Source organism: Oreochromis niloticus, unplaced genomic scaffold (genome assembly GCF_001858045.2).
Source record: "Oreochromis niloticus isolate F11D_XX unplaced genomic scaffold, O_niloticus_UMD_NMBU tig00001669_pilon, whole genome shotgun sequence".
Lineage (NCBI taxonomy): Eukaryota > Metazoa > Chordata > Actinopteri > Cichliformes > Cichlidae > Oreochromis > Oreochromis niloticus.
Window position 1 is genome coordinate 102,655 of NW_020327445.1, and position 21,800 is coordinate 124,454.

General features: G+C 41.1%; 1 protein-coding gene across 1 annotated transcript in view; it reads right to left on the bottom strand.

Moving 5' to 3' along the window:
- LOC106097555 (protein NLRC3-like) overlaps nucleotides 1-21,800 on the bottom strand; it is a 48,850-nt gene that overhangs the window by 16,003 nt on the left and 11,047 nt on the right. The window contains exons 2-7 of the mRNA XM_025904448.1: nucleotides 11,554-11,683; nucleotides 11,197-11,298; nucleotides 10,128-10,206; nucleotides 9,762-9,966; nucleotides 7,865-9,662; nucleotides 4,754-4,927 (exon numbers count right to left, since the gene is read on the bottom strand). Coding sequence (XP_025760233.1) covers nucleotides 4,754-4,927; nucleotides 7,865-9,662; nucleotides 9,762-9,966; nucleotides 10,128-10,206; nucleotides 11,197-11,298; nucleotides 11,554-11,672 — 2,477 coding nt within the window. The 5' untranslated portion in view covers nucleotides 11,673-11,683. The remainder of the gene's footprint in view (nucleotides 1-4,753; nucleotides 4,928-7,864; nucleotides 9,663-9,761; nucleotides 9,967-10,127; nucleotides 10,207-11,196; nucleotides 11,299-11,553; nucleotides 11,684-21,800) is intronic.

Below are 21,800 nucleotides of genomic sequence, written 5' to 3' on the forward strand. Positions count from 1 at the left end.
ACCTCAGAGTTTCAAATTGACATCGTGGATTCTCCAGAAGAACACACAGCTGCTTCACTCCTGAATCCTGCAGGTTGTTGTAGTCTACACTCAGGTCCAGCACTCTGGGATATGAGGGGTTGGACTTCAGTGCTGCTGCCAGATAATCACAGCAGATCTCTGACAAACCACAGCCCTTCAATCTGAATAAAACATGAAAGATGTAAGTTTATTAGACAAAGTGTGAGCTTGAAATCATTCAGTGTTTCATCATCTGTTCAGAGCTGAAGAAGGTTCAGAATGTAGAGGAAACTCCAAACAGCTGAAGCCAACAGGAAGCAGCTTCAAAGAAACACAACAAGAGAAAAAACTCTGAATATTTCCCATTAAAGTCATACATTTATCATAAAAACATGAAAAAGTCGTGTTTTTCCTTCAAGGAACAACATGGCTTCACTTTTAAAGGTGAAATGTGAAAGAAATGGACATATTTGAAGTCCAACACCTTTTTCCAGTCACATGATTAAAGCAGACAAACTACAAGCTCATTTTCATTCCAGCAAGTCATCTTCTGACCCTTTATTATTATTGTTATTATTCAATATTTGTGGAGGATGTTTTTAAATTAGGTTCAAATATGTGACAGACATTTAATCCCATTTCAGTTTGGCCTCATCCTGGGCCGGATTATCCAACACACACTCTGACCACCGGCCCAGGGGCCACGCACAGCTGGGCTCCATCCAAGAGACAGGAAACAAAACCAACACGATAATAAAGAGCACCATTTGATCTTCTTATATTTTAGCTTTTCAAGCCAAACATACCAAAAACATGAGCATACATATGTTTTCTGATAAAATGATGTGACAGGTAGAACAGAATAAAGTGGTGGTGTTACAGCCTTTCTCCCCTCTGCTGCCGAGGCTGTTAGTCTCTCCCAAACTCAGCTACAGGACTTCCAAATGAATGAAAGCAGCAGAAGTGGCTTTACACATGAAAGAGGAAGAGGAGAAGAAGAGGAGAGGGAGGCCACCCTGACCATCACTCCAGCTGAAAACATCACACTTCCATTAAAGTTGGTGGGAAAATGTTGAGCAGGATGAGCTGCTGGCTAATCTGGAGGCTGTAGCAGCAGCTCACAGTCACAGTGGATTTCCACTCATGAAAAAGCTCTGGCTGCTTCATTTCTCATTTCATATCAGAGACTTTAAAGCTTCAGTGAAGCTGGACTGTGATGCTTCCTTTCCATATTCAGCCCAATGTGCTCTGTACTGTTTTATGCAGGTCATCTAAACAGGAATGAGCAGCTCATTTCAATATAAAAGGTTAGAACTGTAAAGAAAACAAACAGAGCTCATAAACTGAAACTGATTTCATTTTTGCAGCTGGAACATTTTAGTTGTTCCTTTTTCAATACATACATAATTATATTTACAGTAAGTCTTATCATTCCCCTTTTCCCTGTCAGTCACCGCCAATGTTCCCTCTAATGTTTCATGTGTCTGAGCGAACACACAAACTCCCTGAGCGTCCCTTGGACCACTGTGAGCGACATCAGACGTGTGCACTGTGGTCACTCCAGCATCGAATCCATCCAAGTTACATGGTTTATTAAAATAATCAAATTACAGCATTTACATTTATGTTAGACTACTTTTAACTAACTGCTTTAGCGCATGTTAGGGTTCAAAAATGTTGAGGAGGGATCTAAAAATAACCACAGATCCAGCCGGGTGTAATTAGACGGCATTTTAATGAACACATGTGTGAGTCCGACCGCTGTGCAGATTTCAGCGTTGAACTACCTTACAATCGTCAAACAAAGGTCTTATAGGGTTGGCAGTCTTCCTGTTACCAGGCAGACTCAAACAAAGCATACGTCACTCCAAAACCACAACGACTCTTAACATAGAACATCATCTTCGCCTCGACGGCAGATGCTTCCTGTCTCCATCCTCGCTGTCGCTCGCCTCCGCTGTCGCTTATCTGAGACATCTGGTCCACATTCTGCACAAAATGTCACTCATGCACAACTTTGCAGTCGCGAGCAAAACATGATTCACTCTTACCTACTAACTGAGTCTATCTAATTTGTGTGTACGTGCACGTGCGAGGGCGCGTGCGTGCTATGTACTGCGTACGTGTCATGACCTCTCCTGCACCCCAGCTCACCTCACACCTCTGTCATAGCCAGACATAAGGCCTGAGCTCATACACAGCTGAACTATGAGTGACTCCTAGACTAAATGTCACACTCAAATGATGACACTCAAACCATGAAGGAAACTTACTTAAACTGAACATAAATGAACCTTAAAACTTACTTCAAAGGATCTAAGTGATAAATGATACAAACTTAAATCTTAGCTCTAAAGGATATAAGTAATAAAAGATAAAAATAACTCCAGGCATATGTCATGTAAGCAGGTGTGTTGCAATTCCTTTCAGAGCTCCTGTCCCCCTCAGCTTGTATTGGCTGATCATAACGTCTGCCAAGAGTTTCTGACCTTCACTTGACCAGGAGCCACAGCTCTTTAATAAGCTCAAATGCAATCATGTATAAAAGATTAAAATCATTTTCATAACAAAGGTTTTCCTTCTCAGATCTGCCAATATGTTTGCTCGTCTCTATTACAGTTTGATCATTGAAAATTACCCTGATCAGCATACTATGTGGAAGTTACAGATTACATAATGGCAAAAGCATTTTATCAGACCCCTCACCCACTTACAATGAAAATTTAAAAAGTCTTGTTCATGACCTGTGTAGTATGTTAACACTACTGAAAGTAAAAATAACTTGAACTCCAATTTTGAAAACACAACTTTCTCTTTTTTTTCTTTAAAAAAAAAAATAAAACTCTGACTTGTATTATGAGTCTGTGGTCTGGGAGAGTCCTGTAACTCTGTCTGCAAAATACAGTATTTAATGACCAATGCTGGGCAATTAATTATATAGTTCTTCAAAAAAGTAACTCAGTTTTGCAAACAACAATGTTTTTTGCAGCTGTTTACCTAAAAATGCAGCCAAGGCGTTTTTTAAATAAACATTTTAAACTATTTACAGAACAATCAGCTGTTCTGCATCAAATCTGATGCCACACAAATTATTTGTGCCACTCCAAAAAATAATTTCTGTCCACTATGAGATAAAGGAGAACAACAGCCTGATACCTGCAGGCCTGACAACAGGAGATGTATCACTGCTGTAACACCTGTAACATTCAGCAGCCGCCTCATTGTTCTGACACACCAACAAAACTATTGACTACACTACACACTAACTACACACTAACTACACACTAACTACACACTAACTACACAAGACAACACACTAACTACACACTAACACACTCCAAACATGCTAAACGTCGTAAATCTCTCATGTCCCAAAACACCGCCGTCAATCTTAAAACTTCCCCCTCCCTAAACAACTAGATGCCACGCTGCCATATCATTTTTTGATTGGTCAACATGGTACAGTTTTCCACCAATAGGAAAGGGTGGGGTTTTTGGTTTTGGTTTTGCTCACAGGCGGAGAGTGCTTTTGAGCGTTTTCCTTGTAAAACGCCGTTTTTACCGTTTCTTCCTGCAGTAAATATAAACAACGATAGTATTCAGAAAGAAAACCAAACATTGCAGATAGTTTTTTATCATAACTCTGGTTTTAGGTGGCCTATCAACACAATTTAAAAACTGGTATAAAGTCCACACTTTTTCCGTCAATCGTTCCGTCTTTCCTGCTCACATCTCCAATGGTTGTACACGTTGTCATTAACGTGGCTTCACTCCACATCAGCCACGCCCCTTTGCTAGCTAAAACACTGGTGTTGGCACATAAGGACGCTGTCATAGCCTGTCAACGTTGATTAGCTGCATATATACGAATGTGAATCGTATCATTGGCTGGACTATGGGATAAGGTGGCATCGTTCTAATCCCATACAGGACCAGCCAGTCACTTGCTGACTAACACTGCAAAACAGAATTGTTCAGTATCAATGTTAATTTCAATTGAGATTTGATTTTTTTTTGTGTGTGCAACACAGATTTTCTGTGTGCAGAGACGTGCCAGCAGTGCGCAATTGCGCATGAGCGCAGCTTAGAGGGAACATTAGGCACCACCACAGTTCACTTCAACAAAACTTTACTTCAGATTTGTTTTCATGTTTTGATCCAGCAGTGGGAGCTGTTTCCCCCGTGGGTCCAGTCCTTGTACTAAGCTAGGATAAACATGTCCAGTGCCTGTCTCTGTGCAGCTTTTAATCTGATGTTAATAAGGTAGAAATGGAGGAAGAAGAAAATGACTTCATCAATCAACATGCAGCTGCCAACCCAAATGGTGAGGTGGTGGTTAGTTATTACTGTTGTTTATGATCCCCCACATTATCCTACATTCAAATATATTCTCCAGCTACAATAGTGTTTGTGTTCCTAAAAGGATTTCATGAATGTGTTATTGTTTATGTCACATCTGTATGAAACAAAGAGGAAGTGAGGTTTATCCTTCATGATCACAAAGTGTTCCAGCATGTAAACCTGAGATCTGTGTGGAGCAGCTGACCTGTACAATCTGCTCACTGAACTGAACAATAATTCTGTTTTACCATTAAAACAAAATATGTGACTGTAAAAAATCTTCAGACAGTAATTAAGAATCTCCTAAGCAATCCAAAGATAAAGAAAAGTTCACCTGCCAATTCTATAAAGCTTGGTTGTTTATAAAATAATATCATTTAATGATCAGCAGTGGGGATGTTTGGATCCTGACCTGAGAGTTTCCAGTGTACAATGTGGACTCTGCAGTGCAGCAGACAGAAGCTTCACTCCTGAATCCTGCAGGTCATTGTTACTCAGGTCCAGCTCTTTCAGACTAGAGGACTGGGAGTTGAGAACTGAGGACAGAGCATCACAGCTTCTCTCTGAGAGGTTACAGCCACTCAGTCTGAAAAAACAAACAAAAAAATTAATTAAATCAGTCAAATGAAACATTGTTTAATGCCAGCATGCAATACAATTATTGGTTAACTAAATAGGTTCATTAAAACACAACTCTTCTTCTATATCAGCACTTACTCCTTGTAAGCTCCACCTGCTCCACCTTCTGAGTCAGAAGACATGAAAACAAACTGTAAATCTAGAAGAAACATGATTGGAAATCTTCTCAGATCCATTTGTACATTTAGAGCCTGATACTGAAATATAGCAGCACGGACATTCACAGCAGCAAAGGGTTCTTGCTGATCTGAGCTGGCTTGGCCCTGGCTTATTGAAGACTAAAGAAAGTGGAATCAGCTGTTCAAAACCCCACAAGGCTGCCCGCTGTGACTGAAACAATGGGACGGGTCGTGACTTCTCAAAATGGGCTCATTGAACGCAGCACGGATAAGATCTTGAAGAAGCTCATGGCGGTTGTGAGTTCTCAGACTTTGCTCTTTGAACGCAAAACTGCTAACCTCTCGGAGAAGCTCGTGGCTCTCCAACGGGAGATTGAGAGACGAGTGACTGACTGTTAGATCAGCTGTGAAATTGACATGCAGTTGTTGCCACCAAAGAAAACCACCATCATTTCATGCGGCTAACATACCGGCGCCAGCTGTGGTCTCAAGGCTGGAGCTGAACATAACAAATCTCACCCTGATAACAGACGGTGTTTACACTGTTCCTTCCCATCCGAAGCATGCTTATCCCCTCCCGGTGCAGACGGTGGGTCGAGGGGACCAGCGCAAATGCTGCAGGCCCGGATGTGCTGTCTACACCGGCTGTCTCTCACCTGTTACCCATCCCTGTTGCTTGTGATGTCTTTCTATGGCGTATTAAGAGTTTTCATGTGCTCTGCGGTAAGGTCATTTTTTTCTGTTCTCAAACTGAACTCCCTGTTGGAGCTCAGTCTGGGGGGAGTTCTTTTTTCTCCTCATCTTTCTTGATGTTGTGCATTTTCCGCTGTTCGGTTCCGGGTCGCTGCTCTAGCGGCTGACCGGCCAGCTACCTAGCCTGACCTGTCTCCCCAATGTGATGTTTGTGTATTGTATGTACGGTTGGCAAGGTCAGTATCCTAATTGCCCCTTGAAAATACAGTGTTCTGAATCTGAAAAGATTACAGAAGATGACTCTGTTCAGTAAATATTACGCTCATGCTGTCAAGAAACACCAAATGTAGGTAAAACTCTGGTTGTTGCAGTTCCAGTATGACATGCTTTGTACTGCTCTGCTGCAGTTTGTGGCACCTGGTGGATGAGTTGTGAAGGATGATGAAACAAACACTTCACTCAATGTTTTTCTTCTAAACTGGATGTAATTTTGGCAGCCGAGAGTTTTTCACAATCTATCCCAGCTGCAAATAGGAACACAACAAATAAATAACTTTACCCACTTGGATCCTTATCGTTCAAGATTGTGAAAAGATTCTCTACTCAGAGAATACTGGTGATTTTAGATGAGAGAGATGATTTGGAAGATGATGAAGGGGAAGAGTTTTCAGAACTTGAGTCCTTTTGTCTTCACTGTATAGGACAGAGAAGACAGGAAGGGAGGGAGAAGTGAGGAGAATGACACACAGGAAATGGTCTTGGGCAGACTCAAACCAGGCCCTGGAGTCACGACTCTAACTTTCAGTACATGGGTCACCTGCTCAGCCAGGTAAGCTACAGCAGTCAGCAGAGTGTGAGTTAATTTGAAGACAATGATGACTATAAGTCAGGTAAAAAAAATACTTATCATCAGCCAACAAGAAGAAAAACAGTGAGCTTGAATGACCAAGCTTTGACCAAGGGTGGCTCACTCCTCGGTCTTCTTGCCCAAGGAGTGAACCACCCTGCATGGCTGTCAATGTGGTGCAATGAAGGCCATCATACAGTACAGGCCATCCAAGCTGATTTTTAACTTTTCGTCCCAGATACCACCTTAAAAATCATCTAGATTAGGATATGTTGGCTGATCTGAATTGTTCTAGATCCAATCACAACAAACAGAGAGCTGTTGTGTGTCCAAGGTGAACAGGAAGAATATATACATGCATAAAGTCAATAAAGTCAGAAGGTTTGCTTTAGACTGTGCTGCAGTTTATCATCAAAGACTGACAAACAGGCACCATGCTGCCAATAAATGGCATCAAGTCTGACTTGAGTTTTTTCTTTTTTTTGTTCTTTTTTTTTTGTTCTTTTTTTAAAAATCAAGATTAAATTTTATAGCAACCACAGCAGAGATGACCAGGGAAGGTGTGCTTGAGGGGATATAGCTAAAACAGCTGGTTTCAGACTGAAGATGAACTGAGGCGCTGCACCCAAGTCTGTAACAACATTTTAACAACAGTGTGAAAGAAAAACTGGAAGAAAAGCAGGTTCAGGGAGGGACAAACATCTGCTGCAACCAGATTGGAGTGAAAGGAGAGAGCAGGCCAACAACAACAAAGAAACCACTAACACACTGTGGAAGACCGAAGCAGAGTTTAGTTTAAAGTGTAACTAAGGATGTTTCTCTGGCTGCCATGATTCACTCAGTAATTCAAATGCTTTCTTTAATGCAGGACCCACCATGCAAGTAAAAGCAAGTGTTTCGTCAATATTTGTGACTAAAAATAGACCTGCAGTAGAAATGTATCTAGGAGCATGCATGTGAATATAAAGTATAACAACATTAGGCACATGCAGCCTAAGTTTTTAAACAAAGACTGATAACATAACTGCAGCAGTGATGATCAGAGTTTATGGTGAATTCAGCGTCTCGAGTGCACCGAGTTCTGGAGGCATCAAAGAGGTTACAGTTGTATTGGAGAAATCCCAAAACTTTAGGATAAAATTCATAAAAAGACAGAAAGCCTGGTGAAATAAATTACTGACACAGTTGGATGTTAAAGTAAAGACATGAGTACAAATGTACTCACAGAGCTTTATTGGAGGCTTTGACCACTGGCAGCAGCCTCAGAAGAGCCTCCTCTGAAGCAGAGTATTTCTTCAGGTCAAACACATCCAGATCTTTTTCTGATGACAGTAAGATGAAGACCAGAGCTGACCACTGAGCAGGAGACAGTTTATCTGTGGAGAGACTTCCTGATCTCAGGGACTGTTGGATCTCCTCCACTAGAGAACGATCATTCAGTTCATTCAGACAGTGGAACAGATTGATGCTTTTCTCTGCAGACAGATTGTAACTGAGCTTCTTCTTGATGTACTGGACTGTTTTCTGATTGGTCTGTGAACTTCCTGTCTGTGTCAGCAGACCTCGTAGGAGAGTCTGATTGGTCTGCAGTGAAAGACCCAGGAGGAAGCGGAGGAACAAGTCCAGTTGTCCATTTGGACTCTGTAAGGCCTTGTTCACAGAACTCTGGTGGAGAGATTGTAGGTTTGGTTTGCTAATTAACTTAGACAACATCGAGATTCTCTGTTGTTCTTCCAGCAGATTGAGTCCAGAGTTGATGAAGGTCAGATGGACATGAAGAGCAGCCAGAAACTCCTGAACACTCAGATGGATGAAGCAGAACACCTTGTCCTGGTACAGTCCTCTCTCCTCTTTAAAGATCTGTGTGAACACTCCTGAGAACACTGAGGCTGCTCTGATATCGATGCCACACTCTGTCAGGTCTGATTCATAGAAGATCAGGTTTCCTTTCTGCAGCTGATCAAAAGCCAGTTTTCCCAGAGACTCCATCATCTTCCTGCTCTCTGGACTCCAGTGTGGATCTGTCTCAGCTCCCCCATCATACTTGACCTTCTTCACTTTGGCCTGGACCACCAGGAAGTGGATGTACATCTCAGTCAGGGTCTTGGGCAGCTGTCCTCCCTCTCTGGTTTCCAGCACATCCTCCAGAACTGTAGCACTGATCCAGCAGAAGACTGGGATGTGGCACATGATGTGGAGGCTTCGTGATGTCTTGATGTGGGAGATGATCCTGCTGGCCTGCTCCTCATCTCTGAATCTCTTCCTGAAGTACTCGTCCTTCTGTGGGTCAGTGAACCCTCTGACCTCTGTCACCATGTCAACACAGTCAGGAGGGATCTGATTGGCTGCTGCAGGTCGTGTGGTTATCCAGAGGCGAGCAGAGGGAAGCAGTTTCCCCCTGATGAGGTTTATCAGCAGCACATCCACTGAGGTGGACTTTCTAGGGTCAGTTAGGATTGTAGTTTTGTGGAAGTCCAGAGGAAGTCGACACTCATCCAGACCATCAAAGATGAACACAACCTGGAAGTCTTCAAAGCTGCAGATTCCTGCTTCTTTGGTTTTAGTAAAGAAGTGATGAACAAGTTCCACCAAGCTGAACTTTTCCTCTTTCAGCACATTCAGCTCTCTGAAAGTGAATGGAAATATGAACTGGATGTCCTGGTTGGCTTTGTCTTCAGCCCAGTCCAGGCTGTATTTCTGTGTTAAGACTGTTTTCCCAATGCCAGCCACTCCCTTTGTCAGCACTGTTCTGATTGGTTCATCTCTTCCAGGTGAGGCTTTAAAGATGTCTTCTAGTCTGATTGCTGTTTCTGGCCTGTCTGGTTTCCTGGATGCTGTTTCAATCTGTCTGACCTCATGTTCATCATTGACCTCTGCAGTCCCTCCCTCTGTGATGTAGAGCTCTGTGTAGATCTGATTCAGAAGGGTTGGGTTTCCTGCTTTAGCGATGCCCTCAAACACACACTGGAACTTCTTCTTCAGTGCAGATTTAAGGTTATGCTGACAAACTGCAGCTTGAAGTTCTGAATGAGAAGAAATATGTTGTTGTTCCTCCGTCTCTTCAGACATTAGTAAATGTTTCATTAATCCAGCAGCTTAAATCTTTAGAGAAATCCTCTTACTGCTCTGCAGACCGTCAGCCAGCTCCTCCTGCTTCATTCTCCTCAGAAAGTCCACTGTGATCTTCACAAATGCCTCTCTGCTGCTGCTCCTCTGCTCATCATCCTCCCTCTGACTCTCTAAGCATTCTGGGTAATCTGGACTCAGAACCTTCTGGATCTTCTTCAGCTCGTTCTTCACAAAAGTGATGATGTTGTCCTCCAGCAGCTGGAACAGAATATTTATGAATGAGCCAATCAGACTGAAATCATGGAGCCAAACATCAGATCCATGTTGGACACACTGACAATCCACTGGTCTACAAAGAGCAGCATGGAGATGACTGTGAACAGAACAGATGTAAAAGTGGTTGCTGTACATGTACAGACCATAAATATGGAGTCCAGCTGTGTTTGATGCTGCTGGGCAGACTGACCACTGGGAACCTCTGAGCTCTGCTGGTCCACTCTGTGGAGGAACCATGAAGGATTAGATCAACACAGGATAAAGATCCAGAAGTTTCTGCTCAAATAACTTCATCTGAATCAAGTCTGTCAAGTTTTAAACTCTCAGATTGTGAACATATCAGTAATTTTCAGTCTGTTTTTATGGACGTCCTTTCAGTGGTGATGTCAGGGATGATTTTGAAGAAGCTCATTAAACTGAACCATCAGCAGATCACTGCTCCAAAACCAGAACATGATGCGAGGTCTCTCCACCACCAGAACACCAGCTTTACTAACGTGGTAGATCAGTGTAGTACAGATCAGTAACTGATGAGTCATTTTATCAAAATCACTGAGTGCTTCACATCTGACCCTCTGACGTCTCTGTAGACATTTTGCATATTTAATGAATGTCTGACAGTTTTACATTCATTCTATGAATACAGTGAAATGTTGTGTTATTGTCTCCATGTTTTTTCCAGCATCATAAATTCTTATGTTCAGAAAATTAGATTCTTTTTTCACAGCTGAAAAACAACAACATTTATTCTCTATTGAAATCTGCATCGTCCACTCCAAAGGTCACAATCTGAAGGTAACATCTGGTTTTGTTCCCTGTGATTAACTCTGAGCATCAGTATGGTGGGATTTATCCACTACATCCACACCACTGTGGTTCAGTGTTGTCCTGATGGAGTCTCATTAACAGCAGCCAGTATGATCCAGGCTTTAGCTTCTGGGTCTCTGTGTGACCTCTCAGACTGTTTAACAGATCAGACACAAAGAGAATCAGAGCAGCTCTTTAAAGACAAACATGAACCCACTCAGGTCACACTTTCCCCACAGATATGAGCATCACTGTCCTCAAACAGCAAATGACCAAGTCTAACATTTGGATCTTTTCTCTTTCATTGTTTTCTTTTTATGAATCTTTGTAACAATCTGAGGATGTTTCAGGTCAGATTTATCCAGGAAACACAAACATGTAAAGGAGTCATCACAGCTCTCTGACCTCGTTGGTCCAGGTTCACCACTGAAGTTTGGAGGTGGATCTTTGGACCCGTCACTCCTCACAGACGGACAGCTGGACCCTGCAGACTGTGACCTCTGACCTCTACAGACACAAACATGATTGAAGCAGCTGTGATCACACAGACTGCAGATAATGCAGCTGTTTCCTGTCAGCAACATCCTCTTAGATTAGAGTTCAGCTTTTTACAGGAAAACTGGACAAGACTGATTTTTGTTACAAATTCATTTTCATTTCCTCTCAGCTCACAAACACAGTCAGAAAATCAACCAGAATCAACACTGATTATAATGTCAGTGCAGAATTATTTCTGTTACTCAGTGAGTTCAGCTCTCTGACCTCATTGGTCCAGATTCAGCACTGAAGCCTGGAGGTGGCTCTTTGGACCGGTCACTCCTCACAGACGGACAGCTGGACCCTGCAGACTCTGCTCTGTCCTCCTCTTCCTCCATCATCATCTTCAGTCAGTCTGAGAGGTAAACCACAAACACTCAGTGAGTTCACATTAACAGGAGTAACTGAGTTACAGTCACTGACCTCTGACCTGTCGTGTAACCTAGAAACCAGGTCAAATGATCAACATCAGGAGAAATAGTGTCACTGTGTTTTCAGGTTCTTTGGAAAGAATTTGTCAAACTGAAGTGTTTTTTAAACAAGCATTTTGTAGGTTTCTGTGGTTTATGTTCTGTTATTTCTGATAAATTGTGTGAACATTTTTTATCAACAGACATCTTAACAAATGTATTATTTGCTTTATTAACATCCTTTTTCTTTAAAGATGCCCCGTCCTGTTCCATTGTTATAACCCATTCATATCTTCATCCAGGAGAATGTCTTTGTTACTGCCATCATAAACTATAAATTCTGTCAGGCGGTCAGTGATGTCATTCATTGATCAAAGTCTGCTGAGAGTGTTTGCAAAGTGATCAGGGGAGCAGGGTAAAAACTCCACAATGTAGCTGCCATGAAGCCAGTAAGAACGTTTACATTATTTAAATGCAGTGTCCATTTAGTGAATTATGTCAGTAAAAGATTTATATGATGCATCCAACACGAAGCTCAACTTTTACCTGTGAGCACTGATTCCACTGACAGGAGCTCATCGTTTTCATCATGCGTTTACTGTCCCGCTGTGAGAAATGGATCTTTTTCTACAATCTGGGAACTTTATAAAGTCCAGTCCATACAGCTCATGTCAAACAGGAAGTTTTAATGTTGTTTTGTAGATGCTGGTGTTGCATGTTGACTGATTCAACAAGTCAAAGTTTTTTGTCTTTGATCACTGAAAACTTTCATATATCTCTATGTTCTTTGTTATAATTGGTCAGGGTGACATCGTTGCTCAGAGTCCCTCCTCTGCATCGCTCTGAATGACAATCCTGACGTCTTGCTGCAGGAGTTCATGGTGAGTGTTTTATGAGTAGATTGGGGCTTTGCAACATTCAACAATGTATTGAGTTAACCATGTGATCCTCCTTGGACTGGTAATGCCCAGTAGTCCTGTTAATGTAACAATATAACATTCCGCCCCTTTTCGTGAGTGTGGACGCTTCCTCTCTTTGCTCTTCAAATGCTTTGCTTCTTTTATTGATTTTTATTGATTTTTATGCTGATTTTTTCCCTTTTTTCTGTATGAGCTTACCTGCGAGAGCTTCTGGACACTTATAGATCATTAGGACTAAAGTGTTCTTAAAATAAACAGCAACATTTTTATAGTTACCTTATCCTCAGCGCTCTGTGTGTCTGTGGCCTACACACAGCTGAAGCCTGATTACAGCGTCTGGACACCGAACAGCCTCAATAGCCTGGAAAGGTGCTAACCGCTAGGCTAACTAGCAACAAGATGTCTTCCCTCTCCACAGATGACTACCACAGCCTCCTGCAGAAGATTGCAGTACTGGAGACAAAAATTCATCACTTAGAAGTAAACGTGGAGGTAAATGGACTGTGTGGAAATGAAACAACCTTGCCTTTGATTCAAAGCAATGGCGATGAGCAAGCTAATACACAGCTAAGGAGCACAGATAACATGACCAAGAAAGTAGACTCTGTGCATTATTATAAATCCTCAAGCGATAATCCCCCCTTGGACTGTCTTGGTGCAAAACCAAGACGTAAATCATGTCTCCTGGAAGGGGGAGGACGTATGACAGGCAGAGCACAGCGAGCTGAAATCTCTGAAACCGACTGGCCTTCACTTCCTACGAGGCAGAGAAGCTCTTCTACCCCTGTATACGGGAGGAAACAGGACTGGACAACCATGAATAGGAAGGTTAACAACAAACCTCCAAAACAACTGAATGTGAAACTGCAGAACAGATTTGCTCCACTATCAAAGGACCCTGGATCTATATCGGACAACAAAAGTAGCGAAGTAAGGTCTGAAAATCTGTTGAAAAGTAAAAGGCCACAGGGAAAGCTAAAGGCTAGGCCTGAAACTCTGATTGTAGGTGACTCTGCCGTAAAGGATGTACAAAGGATGTGCGGTAAGAAGACTAAAGTCCTCTGCTTTCCTAAGGACATGGTCAACAACCTGAAGGAGAGAATTCTTCAGATTGCAGATGAATATTGTTGGGATTTAGAGATTCTTTTATTGCTGCCATATACTCTGCCTTATGATAAATGCATTAATAACATGTTCTACAGTATTATTTTATCGGTAATATTGTTTACAGGGTTCATATTGCATTGAATATGTTTGTCATCACATTCATTCTATTCATTTTATACACATTGCATATCTGTGCTTGTTTAGAGTTGATGTTCTATCCAAGAGGGTTTTAAGCTTCACTGGTGAGAGTGTCCAGGTGATACATGTTGAGGGAAGATGAGAACATAGCAGGTTAATTGCATGCATGCTTACAATACACATAAATCTAGTAGCAGGCCTGAGCGAAGGCCCAAGTGTCTTCTGCTTCTTATTTGAGACCTGCGCTAATTCAGTCTACTTAGTGATTGAGGACGAGCGTCAATTATTAGCCCTTAGAGGCCCTGAAGCTTGAAGTTATTACCTTAAAAGGAAGGTGTTATCAAAAAGAGAAGTTATATGTCTGTTCATAGTTATTAGAGATGTACAAGATGTACCCTTGTCTGTAAACAATGACTGGACATAATGTATTTTTGACCTGTATTGACGTGTATGTGGGGGTGTGATCCTCTATGCTATAAAACCAGAACTCAGTGTATTTTTGTCAGAGCAAATAAGCCATATGCTGATGATTGTTCTCCGTTGTCAATAAACTCATTGTTTGATTGCACTTTTCTGGAGCCTCCGTCGTTTGTTGTCTGGTCTGCAGTTGATCGATCTCGCTTCATTTTGGTGGAGAATGCGGGCAATCTGAAGACCAGTAGAAAGAAGTACAGGTGTTTGTTGTCGGCGGAGGTCGAGGCCAGATCAGGTGATCGGACGGCAGACGTCACGGCAGACTGCTTGACTATTGGGCCCGCAAAAAGGTAAGGCACAAACCTCTTAAACTGAAATTGTGCTGTAGTGGATTATAATTCTAAAATAGGTAGTCAAGTGGTCATCCGTTGATCTCTGTTTTGAGTTTTGTTTGCAACGAACAGTGAAACTTAAGAGTAGTGTTGCATTCATGGTCGCCTTGGAAAAAGCAGTACTGAGTGACAAGTAACTAGAGACGTTGTTTTAAGGAAATAAGAGAGATTAAAGAGATTATAAGTGTCTACAAGTCACGGAGCCGAAGGACTCCACCCCCGGGAAAGACGTTTCCTGGGTATTAAACTGGGGGGGGGGGGGCTGAGACTTTGTGGCCTCAGATATAGCCCTGGTGTGGTGATCGCAGAGGATCATTGTTAGGGAGACACTTAATTGTGAGAAAAAGAATAAAATACCGGACGCAAGAGTCCGAGGAAGTTGATATATGATTTAAGAGAAACTCAGGCCAGCCGTAAGCTTGAGGTTTTGCAGTAAAGCCAGCCGAGCAGTAAAGTGAAACTAAGGTCTGTTGTGTTGAAGTAACTCTGATAGTAGATACTGTGAGCTATGAGATTAAGAAGTATTACCTGTGCATTTGTGGACCAGCTGTGGTCTGTGAAAAAGCTGTGTTTCTGTTGATATTCCCCTAAAGTCCGTGGACCTGCTGAGGTCGCACGAAAGACGTGCAGCGTTGTTGAGATCCGGGGTTCAGTGAACGAGTCACAGTTGTAAACAGTGACGTAAAGAAGCATTTTCCTGTTTTGTGAGCGTGCCTTTGGTGATTTTGAAATACAGTATCACTGGACAGGGTGAGTCTAATATAAGAGTTATTTTAATCCAACCAGAAACAGAGTAAGAGATAAAGCTGTGAGCCTCCTCCTGAGTGCGGAGAATTTGCAGAATTTTTGAGTATCTCCTGTCAAAGAAAAGGGAAAAGAGATTCTGTGTACGGCAGACCGTGAAGTTTCTAGATTAGATCAGAGAGAACTAATGTGGCCGAAGGTTGGATCTGATATGAGGCGAACAGAGGACCGGTCTAAAAAGATTAAAAGGTACGCACAAACCTGTTCAATAAGCAAATTTGTGCAAATTGGCTGAATTCTAAATTAAGATGATCTTAACTACTAAATTGGCGCAGTTGGGGTAAAACTGAATTCTCGAGAATAAAGTAAAACGTCGAAGTAATGAATGAGTAACTTGGAAGTAATGAGAAGCTTTGAAGCAAGGATAATGAAACTTTGAGAAACAGACAGTACTGAGTTAAAAGGTTATATGGTATTTCATGGTAAAAAAAAAAAAAAAGAGAGAAAAGAGACCAATGCATGTTTAAGAATAGAAGAATATAAGAGTTATTGGTCAGCTTATGGTTTAATAAGTGTCAAACTCCTGTACCTCTTTGAGACTTCAAAGAGGAGCTCCAGCGTGGGCATATGTCAGGTGGTGTTGCCGAGAGTTGTGGGCTCGGTGAATAGCTAATGATCAAGAGGATCATTTTGGGAGACGCTTATTTGTAAGTAAAAGGATTAAGTTCGGACGAGGAAGTCCGACAAAAAACACCTGGTGTTGTCAGGATGTTTAAGTGACACAGAAGTTCAGAAAATCGAGTCAGAAATGGTTTTGTGGCTCTTGGTAAACTGATTTTGAAGGAAAATCAGTGTTTATTGTGCTGAAGTAACAGATCCGGCGCGGTCTGATGAGAAGAATCAGCTGCACAATTCTGAGTGTGCAGCGTTGTTGATATTAACAGATCCGGCGTGGTCTGAAGAAAAGAAATAAATCGGTGAATGGTTGATATACTTACATGAATCCGCTGAGGTCCAGAAAATAATCAATGCGGACTGTGTTTGTTCGAACGTTGATGAATGATCCAGGTGAATGATGCACGAAAGACGTGCAGCGTTGTTGAGATCCGGGGTTCAGTGAACGGGTTTCACTGAGCTCACGGGTGAGCTCACCCGAAACCCTGGCTGATTATGTCCCACACCCGCTTTCACACCTTGGCGCATGTGATTAGAGGATCACCAGGGGGTCCTTTGTCCCTCATTGGGGGGATACTCCCACTGGGTTTAAATCTGGGACTCTCTGCCATTTGACCTTAGAACTGAAGAAGCTTCTCGGATGAGAGGTGAAACGTCTTCAAGCAACTTAAAGAAGTCCAGACGCTTTTCTTTGCAAACTCCTTTGACTACGATGACCTGGATGACTGAGAACCTTCACAGACAACTCATAGGAGAGTGCGTGAATAGAGGAGGCCTGAGAGAGAACTGTGTGTCAAACAGGAAGTCTGATTATAGCTGGTGAAAGACGTTGCAGCATGAAAACAGAGGAATTAGAGACTGAATGTCTTAAGAAAAAGTAATAAAACTAGAAAAATTTGCATTTCCTGCGAAAATGCAGTGTGGATGCTGGAACGCTGAAGCTGTCAGCTGAAACTAGCTGAAAAAGCTGAAAAGTTGCTGAAATTGTAAAAACTTTGCAGAAGCAAAGGAACGTTGCTAAAATGTAGTAACTTAGCAGAACTGCAATATCTTAGAGGAAACATAATACTTGGCAGAAATACAATAGCATAGCAGAACTTAGCAGAAATATTGTAACTTACCAGAAACACGATAACTTCTCAAAAATACAAGAATTTCGGAGAAATAGTATAAGATAACAGAAAGAATATATTTAGCCAAACATTCTTAAACATTACAGAAATACTACTCTATAGCAGAAATGATATATTTAGAAAGAAAAATATAATATAGTAGAAATACTATGATTTAGCAGAAATCCTACAATATAGCTCAATAACAATGATTTAGAACAGATACTATGATTGAGCAGAATAGTAATAACTTAAGTGAAAATATTGGAAAGGTAAAATGACAAGCTGAATAAAAAAGAACATGGTTAAGTTTGCTCAAAACTAATTTTTGTTCACCTGTGAAAAAATAAAATAAAAATACATTTAGAAATACAAATAAGAACAGCCAACAGATACACACAAAATTAAATATGGATACACAAATCATCAAATACACACAAAATCAAATATGGATACACAAATGTACAGAGAGAGACACACACACAGGGTCTATGCCAGTCAACCAGTCTGAATATATTATATTTTTATCCAACAATGAGATGCTGCCCTAAAAAGGGTCTTTGTGTGTGTCTTTCTCTCTCTCTCTCTCTCTCTCTCTCTCACACACACACACACACACACACACACACACACACACACACACACACACACTCAAACACTCACACCCACACTCAGGCTCGCGCACACACACACATAGCATCAGCAAGTGAACAGGGGCTGTTAACAGCATGTTTCTAGGTCAGTCAAACAGCTGTGAGATTCTCAATTTGAATCCACCAATCAGAGGGGCTGTGTGCTTTTTCCTGCCAAAACTGGTGCACCAAGTGCAGGCTTTTACAGCACAGAGAGAGACAGGATTTTTGCAGTCTATTTCTCATAGTGAGGACTCCCCTCAAACAAACAGCCATAAATTCCTAACCGTAGGGGCTAAAACAGCATTCTTAGACCGTTGTGTTCAGAAGACATGGGAGAATCTTGAAATGTTGACCATTTAAAATAAAAATATGAAATATCATAGATATATGACACAGATGATTGGTTGTCTTAGAAGCCATGATTGCCCCAATATGCAAATTTGAATGTGCAAGGCCTAAGATATGATTGGCTGGCTGGGAAGCCATGAAGGCAACAATATGCAAATTTGAATGTGCAAGCCCTCGGATATGATTGGTTGTCTTAGAAGCCATATAAAAAGCAGTAAAACTGTACTATGATTTGGTAGAAAAACTATAATTAATCAAAAATACTATATTTGGCAGAAATACTATTTTGTAGCAGAAACACTATATTTAGCACAAATCTGATGAAATAGAAGAAATAGTATGATTTAGCAGAAATGCTGTATTTAGCACAAATACTGGAAAGCAGCAGAAATGCTATGACTTAGCACAATAGTAATAACCTAAATAGAAAAATTGGAAAAGCAAAATGGACAGCTGAAAAAATCCTGAACATGCTAAGGGTCCCTCAAATGTAATTGTTAAATGAAAAAAAACCAGCAAAAAAAAGTATAACAGTCACACAACCACAAATATGTAAACATATGGTAACACACATGCACAGACAGACACACACAGGATCAAATTCAGTCAACCAGTCTAAATATATTGAATTTAAACCACACACACACACACACACACACACACACACACACACACACACACACACACACAAGATCCAATTCAGTCAACCAGTCTAAATATATTGAATTTGAATCTTACAATGAGATCATCCCATAAAAAGGCTTTCTCTCCCTCTCTCTCTCTCTCTCTGTCACACACACACACACACACACACACACACACACACAAAAGATCCAATTCAGTCAACCAGTCTAAATATATTGAATTTGAATCTTACAATGAGATCATCCCATAAAAAGGCTTTCTCTCTCTCTCTCTCTCTCTCTCTCTCTGTCACACACACACACACACACACAGACACACACACACACACACACACACACACACACACGAGCCAATTCAGTCAACCAGTCTAAATATATTGAATTTAAATCTTACAATGAGATCATCCCATAAAAAGGCTTTCTCTCTCTCTCTCTCGCTCTCTGTCACACACACACACACACACACACACACACACACACACACACACACACACACACACACACACACAGGGAGAGAGAAGTAAGTTTGTAGCTCAGTCAACCAGCCTGGGAGCTGCTGAATTTGAATCCACCAATCAGAGAGCCTGTGCACTTTTTCCCGCCAAAACAGGTGCACGCAGCACAGAGAGACACAGGAGTTTTGCAGTCTATTTCTCATAATGACGACTCCCCTCAAACAAATGACCATAATTTCCTAACCGTAGAGGCTAGAACGGTCATTCTTACACCGTTCTGTTCAGAAGAGATCGGGGAATCTTAAAGTGTTGACAATTTATCATTAAAATATGAATTATTAAAGATATTTGACTTCTAATGCACCATAACTGAGTAGAGCAAAGCAAAAACTGCCTTGACTTGCCCTCAAACAACGCTTTCTAACTCTAAATCTATTTGGAGTATCAATATCATTCTTTCACCGTAAGAGACAGCAGGCGTTGGTGAACAATCATGGAAATTTTCAGGTCTTTGTGGAAATCCATTAAAAAGATATGACGAGAGAAAAAAGTGGTTCATTTCCAGAGTTTGAAATCTGAAGAAATCTGAGCAAAGGACGAATTTCCTACCCTCAAACAAGTCTAACTCATTTCAGAACGGTAATAGGTGAGAAAGAAATTCTTGAATTGTGAGCGTCAGGAGTGTCTGAAGATATACTGGGACAAGCCTCATGTCTTAACTTTGCTTCGTTAAGGAGATATGACGATTCGAATATGCCTCTCATTACAGAAATCAAGCGGTGATTTTAAACAAGCTCTCCATTGACTTTCTATGGAGAGTTTTGCGACTTTGTTTTAGTCTGACGAGATTTGCCAAAATTCTATAAATCCCACAACAATGACAGTGACATTTTCAGAAAGCCAGCAAAAATACCTACGTTTTGATGTATAATTTGTGGGGGTTGAGTGAAAATTGAGCAAGTAGCAAGAAGTTGTTCGGACATGAAGAGAAGACTGCAAAACCTTCAGTGGCACACTGAAAGCCAAGTGCATAGCAACCATAACAACGCATGTATTTTGTGAAAAATCACAAAAATGAAACTCAAAACTTAAAGAGGGATAAGATGAAAACTGTAACAGATATGAAAAAGCTGAATCACTCAGGAATAGCCCAATAATTTCAAAACATTTTAAAGTTTGAATGGCTGTTCTAGGTGAAAGTATGAGGAGGTAGTCAAGTTTCAAAAATGAGCAAGTTTTAGCAGAATTTTGGAAGTTTTCCATTCATTTCAATGGGACAAAAAATTGCATAAAAAGCTTAATATTTTAAAAAGTATAACAGCAAAAAATACCAAAAGATATAGCGCACATTAGCAGAAATAGCAGAATAGTTTAAAATTTGAACGGTGAAAATCGGCTGAAAATTGTGGAAGTAGTTAAGTGCCAAAAAAAGTACAAAAATTGGCAACTAGAATAATAAAGTATAAAGAATAAAGAGAAACAGGAACTCAATAGTGTGGATGCAAAAAGCATCCACACAATTATATTAATTACATGTTTTAGAAAAAGAAAGACTGAGAAAATAAATACATGAACTAACAATTACATTAATTAATAGAAAACACACGTACACAAATTGTTACAGGTGAAATTATTGTTGGGAATAATCAAGAAGTGAGATAGCTTAATATACTGATGAAATGAAGAAAGCAGCTTACACTCCTTTGATTTCCAGAGTCAGTGTGTCCCCTCCCCTGAAAGCACCCGTGCCCACTTGGCCGAGCATGGAAGGCTGGACAGCCCATGACGGGTAAGATCCCACCTCGAAACCCTGGGACAACCTAAGGCAAGGCGCAGTCACGATTGCTTGAACTTAAGTCCCTAAGTGAGCTTGGACTCACTGGAGGAGACGGGACTTCAAGGGTAAAGCCGCTGGGGCTGAGGGGGAAATGTCATTAACAATGACGAGTGATGAGCCAAAGAGGGGAAACACTCACTGTCTTTCAGGGTGAATTGTTCCCTGAACCTGAAAATCAAGCTCTAACTTCTGGCTGAGGACAAGGAATGCTGTTATTTAAGGTGGGAGATCAAATTTGGGAAAGAGAAAAACTGACTGTTTAAGTGGAACCTTGTGAGGGAGTCTGAAAAACCACGAAAAGAAACATATACACAATCACACACACACAAATAGAAAATGCATTAACCTTAGAATACAAAAGAGTTCATGAAGATCAGATAGCAGGTTGAGCATAGGAGTCTGTTTATCATCTTGTCCAACTCGCTTAGTGTGTAGTAGTTTTTAGAAGAGAAAATTTAGAATTTAGTGTTGATGGTGTGCAAGTTGTGTGGTGTTTAACGAGATTTTCTGTGTTTTGAGCAGGTGAAATTATGTTAAGTTGACCTGAGAGTGTCAGGACCCTGAAGAACTTGTGGCAAAATGTTCTGTGTTTAAGATTGTTGAGGTTGTTGTTGTAGTGATGGGTTACTTCTATCGGTTAG